This window comes from Solanum lycopersicum, chromosome 3, assembly GCF_036512215.1.
Source record: "Solanum lycopersicum chromosome 3, SLM_r2.1".
NCBI lineage: Eukaryota > Viridiplantae > Streptophyta > Magnoliopsida > Solanales > Solanaceae > Solanum > Solanum lycopersicum.
Window position 1 is genome coordinate 59,728,362 of NC_090802.1, and position 15,508 is coordinate 59,743,869.

The 15,508-nt window shown below is 30.4% G+C and overlaps 2 protein-coding genes across 2 annotated transcripts; one reads left to right on the plus strand and one right to left on the minus strand.

Annotated features, from left to right (window-relative positions):
- The first annotated feature begins 894 nt into the window (after nucleotides 1–894).
- Nucleotides 895–6,554, plus strand: LOC101260921 (short-chain dehydrogenase TIC 32 B, chloroplastic). Its single transcript, XM_004236193.5, has 8 exons — nucleotides 895–2,460; nucleotides 3,652–3,883; nucleotides 3,971–4,050; nucleotides 4,428–4,584; nucleotides 4,738–4,816; nucleotides 5,618–5,705; nucleotides 5,948–5,994; nucleotides 6,172–6,554. Exons 1-8 carry the CDS (start codon nucleotides 2,247–2,249, stop codon nucleotides 6,355–6,357), a joined length of 1,083 nt encoding a protein of 360 aa, XP_004236241.2. The 5' UTR covers nucleotides 895–2,246; the 3' UTR covers nucleotides 6,358–6,554.
- A 930-nt stretch (nucleotides 6,555–7,484) lies between these two features.
- LOC101260628 (kinetochore protein SPC25 homolog) lies at nucleotides 7,485–13,947 on the minus strand. Its single transcript, XM_004236192.5, has 8 exons — nucleotides 13,635–13,947; nucleotides 13,382–13,447; nucleotides 11,677–11,823; nucleotides 10,554–10,667; nucleotides 10,281–10,370; nucleotides 10,079–10,201; nucleotides 9,394–9,623; nucleotides 7,485–7,875 (listed from the first exon to the last, which is right to left on the minus strand). Exons 1-8 carry the CDS (start codon nucleotides 13,807–13,809, stop codon nucleotides 7,864–7,866), a joined length of 957 nt encoding a protein of 318 aa, XP_004236240.1. The 5' UTR covers nucleotides 13,810–13,947; the 3' UTR covers nucleotides 7,485–7,863.
- Between the last annotated feature and the right edge of the window lie 1,561 nt (nucleotides 13,948–15,508).

Consider the following 15,508-nt stretch of genomic DNA (forward strand, 5'->3'; position numbering starts at 1 on the left):
GAAGCCTCATTTTCAAAATACTCTAGATAAAAAGGATAATTAAGAAACTAATGATGTCATGTTGTAATTTCCACTATTCACTTCTATTGCTTGAAGTTACAAATAAATAGATTGCAATAATGTCATGCCTACTATAATTGAAGAGGAGAAACATAACAAAAACAAGAAAAAAATTTCCAAAGTGTGAGTATATATGTTCAACTACAAGTCACCGTCCAAAATAATCTACTTTACAACTACGAAGTGTTCTAATTTGCCTCTTATTTTCTTGACAAATTATGAAAATACTCATCAAATTTTCTTTAATTCAAATGTTCACACATGCAATACTGGACATGCCTTATTGAATTTATCGATGAATAACTAGTACAAACAACTAGTTGAATTCATCGATTAATTAACATATTATAGCTAATCCAGACAATTTGTAGTTGAATTAATCGGCCTAACATAAGACAATAAATTTGACAAATTTCTCAAAGTTAGATAAAACAATATTTAATTTATTTTTCTTGATAAAAGATGTGCAGTTTTCTTTTTTTTTAAGGGATAATACACAAGTACCCCTCAATTTATGCTCAAAATTTCGAAGACGCACTTGTATTATAATATGGTCCTATTACCCCCTCAACTTGTGTTAATAATTTTCTATTCTTTTTAGGCATATGTGGCACTGTCTTGTGGGTAATAGGACCTTATTATAGTATAAGTGTGTCTCTGAGATTTTAAGCATAGGTTGAGTGGGTAGTTGTGCATTTTCCTTTTTTGTAATAATGTGTACGATATATATATATACAAAGTTCACTCATATTTCTCAGTCATATAATATAACACATTTCTTTGTTCCTTCTTTTTTTTTTTTATAGTAATATTTCTTGGACATGACTTTTACCATTTCGAAGGAAGCTAAAAAATGCAAAATAATTGCATTGTTTTATATATTTTATATAAATAAATATAATATACACTCACGTGTAAAGAGAGAAAGAAAAAGCCAACGCATTAAGCTATACATTTCACTAAATAAATTAATGTTCAATCGTTATTTAATATTGTTATTTCAGTATTTCAATAAAAACCTATTTTTCATCGTCAATTTTTCTAGTGAGTTAGTTTGATAAAAATAGAGTGTGAAAATCATACTTTATAATATAAATTTTTTATTAATTCGCAATAAGAAAAATCTTTAATTTCAATATAGCGAAAGAAAGAAAGAGAAATATATTCATGCAATACAAGAATACTAATGTCATAAGATGGTTGGTCAATCGATAAGATTAATATTAACAAAATATATATATATCATCGATCATTTCCACCAAATATAACCATCCAAACAAAATATATATACTATAAGAAATGACACATAGGAAGGCACTTCCTTAGCCCATGGAGTTGTACCACAATAATAATATTTTTTAATGCCATTGGTGACATCAAATATGCTTCCATTAATGGGAACTACAATGAAGCCAATAAATCCATAGGTAATATCTGTTAGTCTAACCTGACCCAAATATGTACTCTAAATTAATATATATTATGTTACGTTATTCGTTTTGAATTAAACTCGTATTGATCTAATTTTCCAAAATTCTTTATATCGTTAAGAGTATCCTAACACATAACATATAACTTCCTTTTAACTATAACTATCAATATGAGATTCATAAAACCAAAATGAGAAGAATTAAAGAAAAAAAAAATCCTTAGAAACAACAAATTTTCCACCTCTCACAAAAAGTAAAGTAAACATGATTTGAAAAGAGAGGAAAAAAATAAAGGAGCGTAAAACAAATAAGGGCAGACAATAATAATTAGAAGTAAGAAAGAAAACTTTCACATAATTACGTGCGTGTGCTATGCAAAAAAGCTTCACAAAAAAACATCATTAATTAATACGCTTCGTCTCAAATTATCTATCGTATTTCTCCTTAAAAATATTAATTAACAAAGGATTTAATTATCTAAATTTTATTATTATCTTAAAATATAATTTATTTAGTATCAACCTTTAAAAATTACGATAGAATAATTTGAGACGGAGAACAGTGTCAAACTTTTTATTTTTATTTTTGGTCTCATCCTGACAATATAGTCTACACAATAGGGATCTATTGTTATTGGTTGTAGCCAAAAGATTTGTGCACCCTCAATATCCAATATTATTTTTTTATATATATTTTTTATAAGAGATAATATTATTATTAATTAGGGGGTAGGTGTGTGTATATATATATATATATATGGACTTCCACAAGTTTGATAGAGCATTTTATATATACGTGGTTTTCCAATATTGTTATTCAAAATTCCAAAATTTTGGTGTAATGAAGGCAACTCTCAAATATTTGGCTGGCATTGCTGGCCCAAGTGGTTATGGTTCTAAAACAACTGCTGAACAGGCTACTAAAGATTTCTCTAATTCCTCTAATTCTCAACTCACTGCAATTATCACTGGTAATTAATTACTCTCTCTCTTTTTATCTCAATTATTTGTCGTATTCTTGAGTTTTCGAAACGGTTCTAAGACTAAACAAATTATTTTTGTATTTGTGCAAGTCAGAAGCAAGACTTGATAGGGCAATTGTCAGTACTTGATAATCCGTGCATGTTTGGAAGAATTCTTTAGAAAAAAAATATCATTTTTTAATGTTCTTTTTCTTCTTGAAACTTTTGTTTCATTGATGTGTTGTTATTAGAGAAAATGAGGAATTAAATGTTTTTTTTTTTTTAAAAAAAAAGATTTTGAGTGGTTAATTCTTAATAATCAAATATTGTGAGATGTGACTATAAGCAATTTAATATTCATCATGGTTTTGGTCGACATGCATTAACTCTATCTTCTTCTTCTTTTTTTTTGGAGAATTTTGAAAGGAATATTCTTGGATTTGATTGTTTTACAGTATGAGACTTTTAACATAGCTTGAATAATAGATGTGTTATAATTTTTTTAAATTATTTTTTACAAAAAAATGTCTTATAAATCCTCAAATTGTAAAGAGACATGAAGAGGAAGTATAGTACTTTGTTAGACACTTTCTTTTTCTTCCAAAAATTAAGAAGCATCTTTTCTCCAAAAAAAAAAAAAAACATTATGTACTTTTCATGGCCCATGTTTCAGAGTTTATTCCTAAGTAAAATCCATCATACACTATCAAATTTATACCTCACTGTTTTCAATATCACACATTTTAAGAAAATCTCTCAATTAATTTTGCAAAAAAAAAAAGAAAAGTGAGGGTTAAGGGATCATAAATAATTTATTAAATATTCAATTTGTTCTTCTTTTTAGTGTCTCTTTTTGTTTTTGTAGAAAGAAAAGACATAGTTTTGTCTCTAGTTAGCTATATACTTAATTAATTGTTGGTCAGATGTATAAGATTTCAATCTGGGACAATACTGAATACTAATCATATGCCATGATCTTTAATTAATTAATTAACATAGTAAAGTTCCAACATTAAAATACTTAAAAACAACAACCCCCACTACATAAATTAATATTTTGATCACCATGCATTAATTAGTGCAGAATCCAATGTAGAAACCTAATTTAGTAGTATGTCATATAAAGATTAGACAAATCATCATGATGTTAATTAATTTAATTTTTTATTTAATTAATTTAATTTTTTGTAAAAATTACAGGCGCAACATCAGGGATTGGAGCAGAAACAGCAAGAGTATTAGCAAAAAGGGGTGTAAGAATAGTGTTACCAGCAAGAGACTTAAAAAAAGCAGAAATTTTGAAGGAATTTATACAAAAAGAAACTCCAATGGCTCAAATTATATTGTTAGAAATTGATTTGAGTTCATTTGCTTCAATTCAGAGATTTTCTGCTGAGTTTTTGTCTTTACAACTTCCACTTCACATCCTCATGTATGTATTTTATTTTATTTTTTTTTCTAAAAAAAAATTTAAAAAAAATATTTTGACTGATGATTGGTTTGAATTTTTGTCATATAGAAATAATGCAGGGAAATTTTCACAGAAATTGGAGTTTTCTGAAGACAAAATTGAGATGACTTTTGCTACAAACTACTTAGGTAATTATCTCTAGCTACCCATACTTTGGGACCATATATATATATATATATTCTTTATGAGTTCACTTAAAATTTGTTTCATATTAGGGCGTTCCGAAAGATAATTATATATGCATAACGAAAATTAACAAGGAAAAAGAAATAATTTTTCTATTAGAAACAAACTCTCTTGAAAAATAATACAAGTTACATGTATAATTGGATATTATAAAAGTTCTTTTACTGTGATTTTTTTAAAACATAGTATAGATATCTATGAAAATAGTTACTAAAATGTCAAGTAAATATCAAAGTTTGAGAAAGTAGTAATCTGAATCTTAAAAGACTAAAATCTATTAAATTCTGAATTCGACTCTGATACATATATTATTTGGCAGGTCATTTTCTATTGACAGAGTTGTTATTAGAGAAAATGGTGGAGACAGCAGAAGGGTGTGGGATTGAAGGAAGAATAGTGAATGTTACTTCAGTAGTTCATAATTGGGTGAAAAGAGATCAATTCCGTTTCTCCCAATTGCTCAATCCTAAAAAATAGTAAGTATAGTATAATAATAATCGTCCTAACATTTTAACTAGCAAATATTTAATCTGAGACAATTCTGATGAGATTATATTGAATAGTTTATTGTTATTATACGAGATTGATCATTACTTACTCTAATTTAGTATATAACGTGTTCCACACAGTTATAATGGTACTCGTGCATATGCTCAATCAAAATTAGCCAACATTTTACACGCAAAGGAATTGTCAAGACAACTAAAGGTAACTAATTAATTCCCTCATTCCACCTTTATTTTAAGAGCTTTCATTTGTATGGATTTAATTTCTTTATTTCCATCACGATAGATAAGACTGTAAATTAATGAATTTCTTTTATAACGTAATAATAGCTAGGTTTTCTATTCATCTACCATGAATATATGTGGAGGACGATACAATAAACAAGGCAAAATAATAATTTATTTAGACATCTGAATCAAGATATGTACCTATGAAGTGTTTTGATCTGACTTGGAATAGGTATAACCTTTAATCTAGGCGTCTATGAAAAATTCCGACTAATTAAATCTAGAGGGAAGCTTATCTGTTATATCAAAATATAAGATTAATATGTTCAATTAGTTAAGCAATCAAAACATAATCAATGTAAAAAGTGGTTAGCCTTCTAGTGAAGCAATCAAAACATAGTCAATTCACCAATAATTTTTTGTTGTTGTGGTAATTAAGCAAATCTAATCATGTAAATTGGATTTTAATTTGTACTAAGGTGTTTTTCTTACCACTCAATTATATCATTTGATTAGACAACTCACTGATAAAATTCTATGACAAAACTCAAAGACATGTAAGAAACTAGGGAATTGGATTTAGAATCATGCCAGCTTTTATTTGCACTATTAGTGCTGTACACAAAATGATATTACTTCTTTTTCCTTCATTGGTCACTATATATATATATATATATATATTTTCCAATAAATAAATTGTTTTTTTGTCTTTATATATTTGTATATATAGTTGCAAATTGCAATACTGAAATTATAATTATTTGGTGTTGAACAGGCAAGAAATGCAAATGTAACTATCAATGCAGTCCATCCTGGAATTGTAAAAACTGGAATTATCAGAGATCACAAAGGCTTTATCACTGGTAATTATGCCTTTTTCCCTTTTTCTATTTGTTTGGTACGACAAAAAATATTTTTTAATTTTTCTCATACTCAAAAAAATACTAATGGTCTTTCCACCAGCTCCACACACCCCACTCGCCAAAAGTTTGTTAACTTGTCATGTTAAGAAATTCTTTACTTACTTATCGAACATCAGAAAAATTACTATACCAAACGTCGATAGCTATATTTACTGACTTACATTTTACAAAATCATAAACAGATTCTCTCTATTTTATGGCATCAAAGCTTCTAAAGTCAACATCACAGGTTTGTCCACATATACTTGTCTCTTTTTACTCTATTGAATATTATCCTTTACCATTACATTTCCCATTATTCCACTACCCTCCATAATAACCAACAAAAATCGGAAAAAAAAATTATTTATTTTTAGAAAAAAAACAATAATGAGGTCAATTTTTGTTTTATTTTTGGGTATGGCAGGGTGCAGCAAGCACATGTTATGTAGCATTGAGCCCACAAACAGAAGGGATGAGTGGGAAATACTTTGCAGACTGTAATGAAAGTCACTCTTCAGTTTTAGCAAATGATGAAATTGAAGCTCATAAACTTTGGAAGGGTACTCGTGTTCTTATCCATAGAAGATTTCTTCCACATGTAAATTCATAAACCAAAAAAAAAAAAAAGATTAGTTTTTGTACATGTTAAATTAATAAAAATAGATATACTTTGTTGTATATCCATATAATATATGATGATAGATGAAAATATGATACAAGTATAGTAGTTTGTCCAATTGTTAGCCAACTGATGGAGTACAAATGTTAAGTGGAAATAATGAAGAATCTTCTTTTAGTGGTCCATTATATATTGGTCTATATGCGTTACGACACGATTTTGCCTTTTTTTTAGTTGGCACTTTTTTGCAGAATATCCAACATACTCTACCACAAATCTCCCCCGTAGCGAGAATCGTTTGGTACGCGAGATATTTCAAGATTAAATTTGGATGATATAAATTTATCATGTGTTCGTTATCTCATCCTTTATCATTAAGAGATTATTTGATATATATACTTTGTGTATTAGTAATCTCTTCTGTGGTACACGTTTTCATACTATGTACACTCTATCGTGTATTACTAATATCATGATTTCTAGATATTATCGTATTAATAATGCAAAAGGATTTAATACATACATTAACATGGTTAAAGACCCAATTACCCCTAGAAAACACTTTTACTACATCTTTTCCACCCACAATTGTGAAGGATACTTTTGTAAGTAATGTTTTTATACAACAACTACTGCTTTTAATACATCAAATCAATTAATACATAAAAAATAATTCATGCATAACTAATACAAGCATTACTTATACACTACCCTGAATAAATTAGCCCAAAGATTATAATCTTACGGCTATAATTATGTAATAATTCAGTCCATGAACCAAACGATCAACGCATACAAGGGGATCAAATTCATCACCTTTCGTTCGCATGTGCAATAAGACAATCTATATTTATTTGGATACAGAGTTTAAAGACGAAAATTCTTGAAGCATGTGATCTGAAATAAGTTGAACATTGCAATATACAGCAATCCCAAATTGATACTAAAGAGAAAATTTACACATACCACCAAAAAGCAAAAACCAGAATAGAAGTGTTGGCAGCACACCTGTAAAAACTGTTCCACAGAGCATAAGCTCAGATGAATTGAGTATATCATATTCCAAAGCCGCACCAAAACAAGCCTGGTGAAATAAGAGATCAACGGAATGCAAAAAGAATGCAGAATCGAAGTGATCTATATTCTACATTACAAACATTTGATGATACATTACAATGTACAAAAAGGAAAAGAATCTGTCTTTTGAGGAGAAAAAAATAAGTGGAAACATATATAGCTACAAAGATAGAAAATGACTAACTCGAAAGTCATAAGATGGATCATAGAGAAAAGTCAACAGAGCTTGGACATAAGAAATGAAGTCAGCCACCTGAGCCGTTTCGCAAAGACAGCAAGGCTTTGAACATTTGATCAGGTAGACATTAGACTTGCCGGTTACTGACCCTAACCTTTATGTAGAAGAAAATCAGGTTTTTGCTTATCATGACGCGAGAACTTGACGGCTAAGCAACTTCAAACGAAACTGTGCGATCATTATCATCTTTTGACCTGCCAAAAAGTAAATTTTGCACATTAGAAACCCATGCAGTTTGAGCTGCTTGCTCAAAATTAATCCTAATTCAATTTATGCAATGATTGTTGAAATGAAGATACTGCACACCAGGTATTTCCTGCCAAAAGAACACATTCACATGAAAGTATAATGATGGCATTGTTCATGAACAGTCTCGTTCAGAAAATTCAGTCATCCAAAGTTGTAAATTAGAGAATCTTTCCATATAAATGCCCTCTGCCAGTATGTTAGGTCCTTTCTGAGGGGCACACTGATATCATCTCAGGCATATGCATGTATGTTGGTCCATAGATGTGTCTATCCAGACACGACAGTGAGAAAAGGTTATCAAGTACAAATGCTTGTGAACCTTTTAAACAGCCCAGTACATAGACCAAGGGGATATAATCAGTCTCAATTATATGTTCATGTTAACCGTGAGTTTTTCTTGTTTCACTTGGTATCATCAAACAATACTTAGCATGTCAATGAGGGATTAAACATTTCTACATGGTAACATAGGAATTAAGGAAAGAATGCATTTGACAATATGCTTGAGCCTGAAATGTGAAGCCAATAACATTCCCCCAGAATTGCTTATCAAATTTTCTATACTTCCCCCCTCTCTCTCCCCCCCCCCCCCCACCTCAGACAGTTTATGACAAAATTCCTATTCCAACTTTTATTATGCAACATCAGTATCCCACAATTCACTTTCATCAGGAGTGTTAACTTTGACTCATAAAAATGGTAACAATGTCCCACCCACACGTCAATAGTTTGGATGAGTAGTATTTACGAGTTCAATTGGTATAGCTCTAATCAACCCATCCAAGAGATTGGATCGACTTGCATAAAATTACTAGCAAATTTTACCCAAATTAACCTGTAAGAGAAATTTGTTGCACATAAAAAGAGGGAAAAAGCAGAAAACTAGTCTTTACCGTAGGGCAATATCACTTTCTTGTACAGTAACTCTTTTGTTATGAACTCAATTTGGATAGCAACAGATTAGAAAAAAAAAACAAAAAAAACAGAGAAGAGGTTTTGAGTTGAGTGGGTTGGCGTATGTCCCATTGATCTACCTATCTTGACCCAAGAGTATTTGCGACTGGTTGGGTCAATCACATGTTCTTTGACTCAACACATTGTAACCCATCAGAACTTGACCAAACATTTTCTCCTCCATTTGACACCCCTAATTGATCATATATGCTAACTGGATTCCTTCCAAAACATGTGCATTAAATTATTTCACCCCTATAGCAAGAGAATGGGAACTAAAGCAGAAATTTCATCTCCGATCGGAGGCTAAATTACTCGAGCAAAGTTTCTATCAGCAGCAAGTCTCAAAGATATTAAGAATATTAGAGAGAACACTCGGGGGAAATCATTACTGGCATTCAACGCAAACATTTCTAAGAAATATAGTGTATGTATAAAGAAAAAAGAAAGGAACACAGAAATCAGTTAGAGCTTATTGTCCTTGAACAAGTTATCAAAATTAATCCTACCTTAAAACGAGGAGAACGTCGGAGAGATGATGCAGATCCAGGAGATAGGAGTGCTGCCCTACTCCCTTTGGCACGGTCAACTTTCTTCAAATTTCTGTTATGTTCATCAGATTGATGCTCCTGCTGGGATAAAAACTCACTTCTACTATCAGTTGAAATGGAAGAAACTGGGGCAGACACAGAGATCATGAAAGTGTCTTGATCACGAGATGCCATGTCAGGAAATGTCCCTGAATGCATAGGAAACATAAACATATTCAGAACCATCATAGACATCCCCAATATATTTATTAATCAACTTAACTTTCAAGAGTATATTTATGCACTTATTCATGATCTTGGTTTAAATATAAATTAATCGATCCTGTAGGAAATCCAGGTTACAACAATAAATCTAGTTTCCAAATTGTGAAACGTTTAGTTACTTGAATGCATTAACAAAATCATTTTCTAATTTCTACTAATGATTCGAACAAAAATCCATTTTCGGGTGCAACAAGAGTTTGTATTCTGAAATGATATCAGAGGGATTTGCATTTATTGTGGAGATTCTTTGCAAGACAGTACTCAAGAAGCTTGCTAGCAGCCAATACTCTATGATTTCAAATTAGCTGTATATGGGTCTGATATAAGTAAATAAGGCTCAGAGGATAACATAACATTAGAAATGAAATACAGGGCATACCATGTGTTACGGCTGCTTGAAACTTTTCTCTCATAGTCCTGACGAACTTGAACAGTCCATTGCTTCTATTTAACTCTCTGAGCAGCTCTTTTGCATCATTAAGTTGTGGATCACATTCAATCACTAAAAATCCAAGCCAAATAAGAATTAAAGTACAGAACCATTTTCACTGATGTATAGTTGATAACGGTTCCAGACTTACAAGTATATACATCATTCTCATGACGTATGGTAAAAAAGTACTCCTTATCCTGATTATTGGCATCAATATTGGTAAATACGAATTTCACTCCTGTGGAAGACAAAGGAAATGAATGCTCAGTGGACAAATCTAACAATAGAAGAAAGTTGTTTTCTTTTACTGGAAAAATCCATTATTAATAAGTAGAGCCTGTGGCGGGGTTATATTGTTCAGAAAGCGGAGTCTGCTTCTCTAGAATCTTAAATGAGTACAGAAGTTGAAGGATATACATACCATGGCCACATTCAATACGTAATCCAAGCACCTTATTGTACCACACAATAGCCTCTTCTATTTCCTCTCTCTGTTCAGCAGTCTGATTATGCTTTTCTTCACATGCTTTGAGTTCTTTCCCAAACAAACAAAAGAAGAAGATGAAGAAATGCACCGATCAATTACCCAACAGGATATGGTGTCCGAGGTAGAAACAGCAGAAACAGTCACAAAGTTATCAACATAAAAAAGCACCAACATTATTCACAAAAAATAACAGCTTTCACAATGAATTACAGGGGAGAGTTTGAAAAGGGGGCCACAAATTAAAAATAAATAAATAAAAAATTAAACTATCACATCCAACATACAACAGTAGTTTTCGAAGGAAGAACAGACGAAGAAACACTATTCCTCAATGCCATCTTCCTACCATATTAGGTGTCTCCTTTTTTTTTGGATGACTATAATCTCTCGATCATTTTCCAAAGCCAAAGTCGAGCGAGAATTAGGTGTCTTCATTTGACCAGGAAAAATCATTTAAACTAGCATTTCTATTTTACTACTGCATTAAACTGGACGTGAATCAACATATAAAGATAAACTACACTTCAGATGAATTTCAAATATAATTGGGTTTCACGTTACTTTAAATGCTCTGGAGGGTGTAAAGAAGAAAGATGGAAGTCCACAAACACCTCTAATCTGAGACAAGGCCAAGTGATAAGACTAGAGCCTAAGGTCATATAAACTTCTTGATAAATCTATTCTCTCTCTTCCCCTTCCGTAAAATCTGTCATATGAATTGGTTTGCATACCGTACAGAAACATTCGCGAACTAAGGATGTAGAAATAACTTTTAGGATATCTTTTGTCTTGAAATTTATTCACTAACATCACACAGAAGCAATAAATACTGCAATTGGATTCATGATCGTTAAACCAGTTGGATATAAAAATAAATCATTTCAGCAGTCATCTCATGCGATGACTAAATGAAATATTAGAAAATTGAAATTAAGCATAAATGATTCTTGAAACGTCTCTCTAAGCTATTTCTCTCATAGAAAAACTCTACATGAAACAAGTATGAGTTTGTCAAATGCATGAAAAGTGGGCAAACTTTTGTAGTGATAGAGTTTACCATCAGCTTGTTGAGATATTATGGCTGCATATTCATCTTTCCTGGCCCTTTGGTTTTCCACCACCCCTCTAAGTTCTTCTACTGTATATTTTGTAGAAGATATTGAGTCTGCTATTGCTATCTGCTTTGCCTCTTTTCGGGTCTTCGCTGCAGATGACATCATGACATACATGTTAGACTTTTTAAATTAATAACAGAGACAAAACAATAATAATCCAATTTTTATAGAGAAAATGATCATTCAAAATCAGTAATACAGAAAAATAAAGGATGAGGAGTAATTCAAAATTTTCCCAAAGGAAATTATTACAAGTGTACAACAACAATATACCAAGTGAAATCCCACAGGTAGGGATTCAGGAGGTTAGGATGTATGTATACCTTACCCCTACCTTATATGGTCGAAAGGCTATTTTCAAAAGACTCTCGACTCAAAAGGGAAGTGACAGACGGGACCAAGGATATTAGTAGTATACAGAAATTGCAGGATATTCAGGCTGGATAAATGTAATTAGTGGCTGAAATCATTCCTCTTAAGTCTCAAATATGAAAAACAAGTGAACTGAGAGTAAAAAGAAGAGATTTTTGGAAAATACTATGGGTGAGATCCAGCAGATTAAGTAAATAACCTCCAGAATTGTGTGATGAGTACAATATTGCAGCTACTTTGGATGTGAATCTTCTACACGTACTTCCCATTTTCCGTCAATAAAACAAGATTTCCAGAAACAACAATATCTCGAATAACAAAAACATGCTACAATAAATCCTTTTTAACTTTGGAAGCACTGCTACTCAGAACTTCAGACTGTCAGTGTTTATTGCTCTTATTGTCACTACTATAAGGATCTTCAGAGTTTAAAAAACAGCTTATTCGCATACTTAGTACTTAGATCATCCAATATGCAAGTTCACTTCTGAAAAAAAGGCAATGAGAAGTTCACCAGCCACTTCAATGAGATTAGAATAACAACCCAACTTCATAATCACAATAACTGTGATATGAAGGCATGTTCCACTGCCAATAACAAAATGATGCTATTTTGATCAAGAAGTTTGTTGTATAAAAAATATTTATTTCCTTCACATCAACAATCTTATAGACCATGACATTTTGTTCTAACTGAAAATAAAATCTTCATAATTGCCTGTCATTAAAATCTTACTCTCTTCAGTACAACTGTACGTGTTGTAGAACATAACAATCCTATTCGGCAATAATCATGCTTCATTAGAAAATCCACAAGCAAACACTACATCCATCCTCTTCTCTCAATATTGATAACTATTATGGTGAAGTAACAGCAAAATGAACCACCCTCTGAAAGCTTTATCAGAAATGGTAGCACGTAGATAAGCAATAATAGTTCAAACTAAGACACTATACCCTGAAGGAATGCATACCTAATACCATCCAGCACTGGCAAATGTAGAGTTCAGTCTGTGAGTTCATCTCAACCCAGTAATTCTAATCCGGAACATAAATGCATATGTAAAAATCAACTAAAAATTGCAATAAATAGTAGGTCTGAACCCATAATTTTAAAAAATATAATGGGCTCACTGGCACTGCTAAGAACTTAAATATTGAACTCAAAGTTTAAATCTTTAATCCACCCCAACTATCCAGGGGTTTGAGTATCAGCAAAGAACAACAGCATACATAATGGCGAGCCTACCAAAAAGAATTTAAAGAGTGACACACCTGCAAGTGCTTTCACCAATTTGTCTTCCAACTCCCTTAGCTCAACTTTTAACTTGCCAAGTTTTGCTGCCGCAACCAATCAATTAAATCAAATAACCCAATCAATAAGATACCAAATGAAGAAAAAGAAATAATCTTCCAGCTACAATTCTTGAGAATGATGCGTAGCTGAAAACCCTAACTTTAGAAAACTAAAAATTCGAGCAAAAATCGTACAAAAGCCACAGAATTTAGCATGCGGGGAAAAACATACACTGTAATTGAAGAGTTTCTTGTGCTTGTGTCTTGGTTGAATCGAGACATTTTTTGAAGGAACGAGTGGCAGCATCGATTCTCTGCTGTTGAATTGGAATCTCCCTGTCACAAACCAATCTAAGTTCCTCCATTTTATTCCTGGTAATTTCCCCTACGCTGATCTTCATCTTCATCCCAATCTCGAAAGCTCTCTGCTTGCTTTTCTTTGAGATTTGAACACTGAGAGACTATATGCTTAGCCCGCCATTTTCATTACTTTAGTTTGAAAATATATGATGGAATACTCTACACTTTTCTAAAAAGCTTAATGATTGATAATAGTTTCTTCTTTTTACGTGCAATATAAAAAATTTAACTCCTCCGTCCGTTTTAATTTATTTAAAATTTAAATATATATTTAATGTCGTTTTGCTAATTTGATGCCGCTCTTAGTTGAGTAAAACTTTTAAGGGGTTCGTTTGGACTATACTATGTATCAATGAAATTTTGATTTTTTATTTATAATTCTTGCATTGATCGATATGAAATTAGGCATAATTATATCGTAGGCTCATGTTTTTACGATCTTAATTTGTATTTACTTGAATGATACTATAAATATTCATCAACATGCTTAATTTTGAACAAAAACTTCTTGCAATTATTTTATAAAAAAATAATAAATTCTTTTATAAGCTAAGGATCTATCAAAATAATTTTTCTTTTTTACAAAAAAGATAAAAATAATGTTGGTATACTTCTTACCTTCTCCGAACTTCTCTAATAAAATTATATTAGATATATTATTATTATTATTATTATTATTATTATTATTATTATAATATTTTCATAATTGCGTATTACTGATAAGAAATTTATTAAATTGTAAAAAGAACAATAAAATAAAAATGACATTTAGTTGTCCAAGCAAGTAGCCTAAAAAAATGACATTTTGCACCAATCTACTATAATAATTGGCTATCTTTTGTCTATTAATTTGAGTTACAAAACAAATCTTTGTATGTAATTAGCTATTTGTTTTATTAAGGTTGAAACTATTTATTTATTCATATTTCTTGTACCAAAGCAAATATTTGAATCATGTATTTGTAATGTAATACCCAATTGTATCGTTCCTAAGTTGTACGATAAATAAGCTAAAATTTCACGAGTTTATCAATTTATCAATAATTTTTATTTTTATTTTTAAAATAGACGAATAAAACATATATTTCTCTTATTAATGAGCGGCTAATATTGAATTGCTAAGGGTCTAACTGTTTCAGCGGTTGAAAGCATGCAACTCTTTATGGACGGCTTCTCTAGTGCAGTTGTGAATTTTCTTTTATTTTATTAAATATTAAATATTTAAAAATTCAATAAAAATATCATAAATCGTAATAATTATTAACTTAAAATATTTGAAATTCTTGTATTTTTGGAATATGTTAAATATTATTTTTAAAAATATAATTTAAAAATTGAATAAAAATATCATAAATCGTAATAATTATTAACTTAAAATATTTGAAATTCTTGTATTTTTGGAATATGTTAAATATTATTTTTAAAAATATGTAAAATGTACTATAAGTAACAATAATTAACAATTAAAATTTTTTAAATGGTTTTCAAATTTCTATCCGAGTCATATAAATTAAGAAAATAACATATATTATTTGAAATTTACGCAAAAAATACTATAAATTATTATAATTAACAACACATTTAATAGACATATAAAAATTTGATTAACTTTCAGAATTTTATATGTGCACATAAATTGGAACAAAACATATCATATAAATTAATTTAAAATGATGTAAAAAATATGATAAATTACAATAATTAATAACTTAAAAATTAAAAGACATAGAAAATTCTACATTCAAA

What these genes read in the sequence shown, in the direction of transcription:
- LOC101260921 (XM_004236193.5), top strand. Translation starts at nt 2,247, where the DNA reads ATGGACTTCCACAAGTTTGATAGAGCATTTTATATATACGTGGTTTTC. An exon ending in CTTCCACTTCACATCCTCAT is followed by an intron (nt 3,884 to 3,970) that starts GTATGTATTTTA and finishes TTTGTCATATAG; the next exon opens with AAATAATGCAGGGAAATTTT. An exon ending in AATTGTCAAGACAACTAAAG is followed by an intron (nt 4,817 to 5,617) that starts GTAACTAATTAA and finishes GGTGTTGAACAG; the next exon opens with GCAAGAAATGCAAATGTAAC.
- LOC101260628 (XM_004236192.5), bottom strand. Translation starts at nt 13,809, where the DNA reads ATGAAGATGAAGATCAGCGTAGGGGAAATTACCAGGAATAAAATGGAG. An exon ending in ACGTATTGAATGTGGCCATG is followed by an intron (nt 10,371 to 10,553) that starts GTATGTATATCC and finishes TGTCTTCCACAG; the next exon opens with GAGTGAAATTCGTATTTACC. An exon ending in TGAGAATGATGTATATACTT is followed by an intron (nt 10,202 to 10,280) that starts GTAAGTCTGGAA and finishes TTGGATTTTTAG; the next exon opens with TGATTGAATGTGATCCACAA.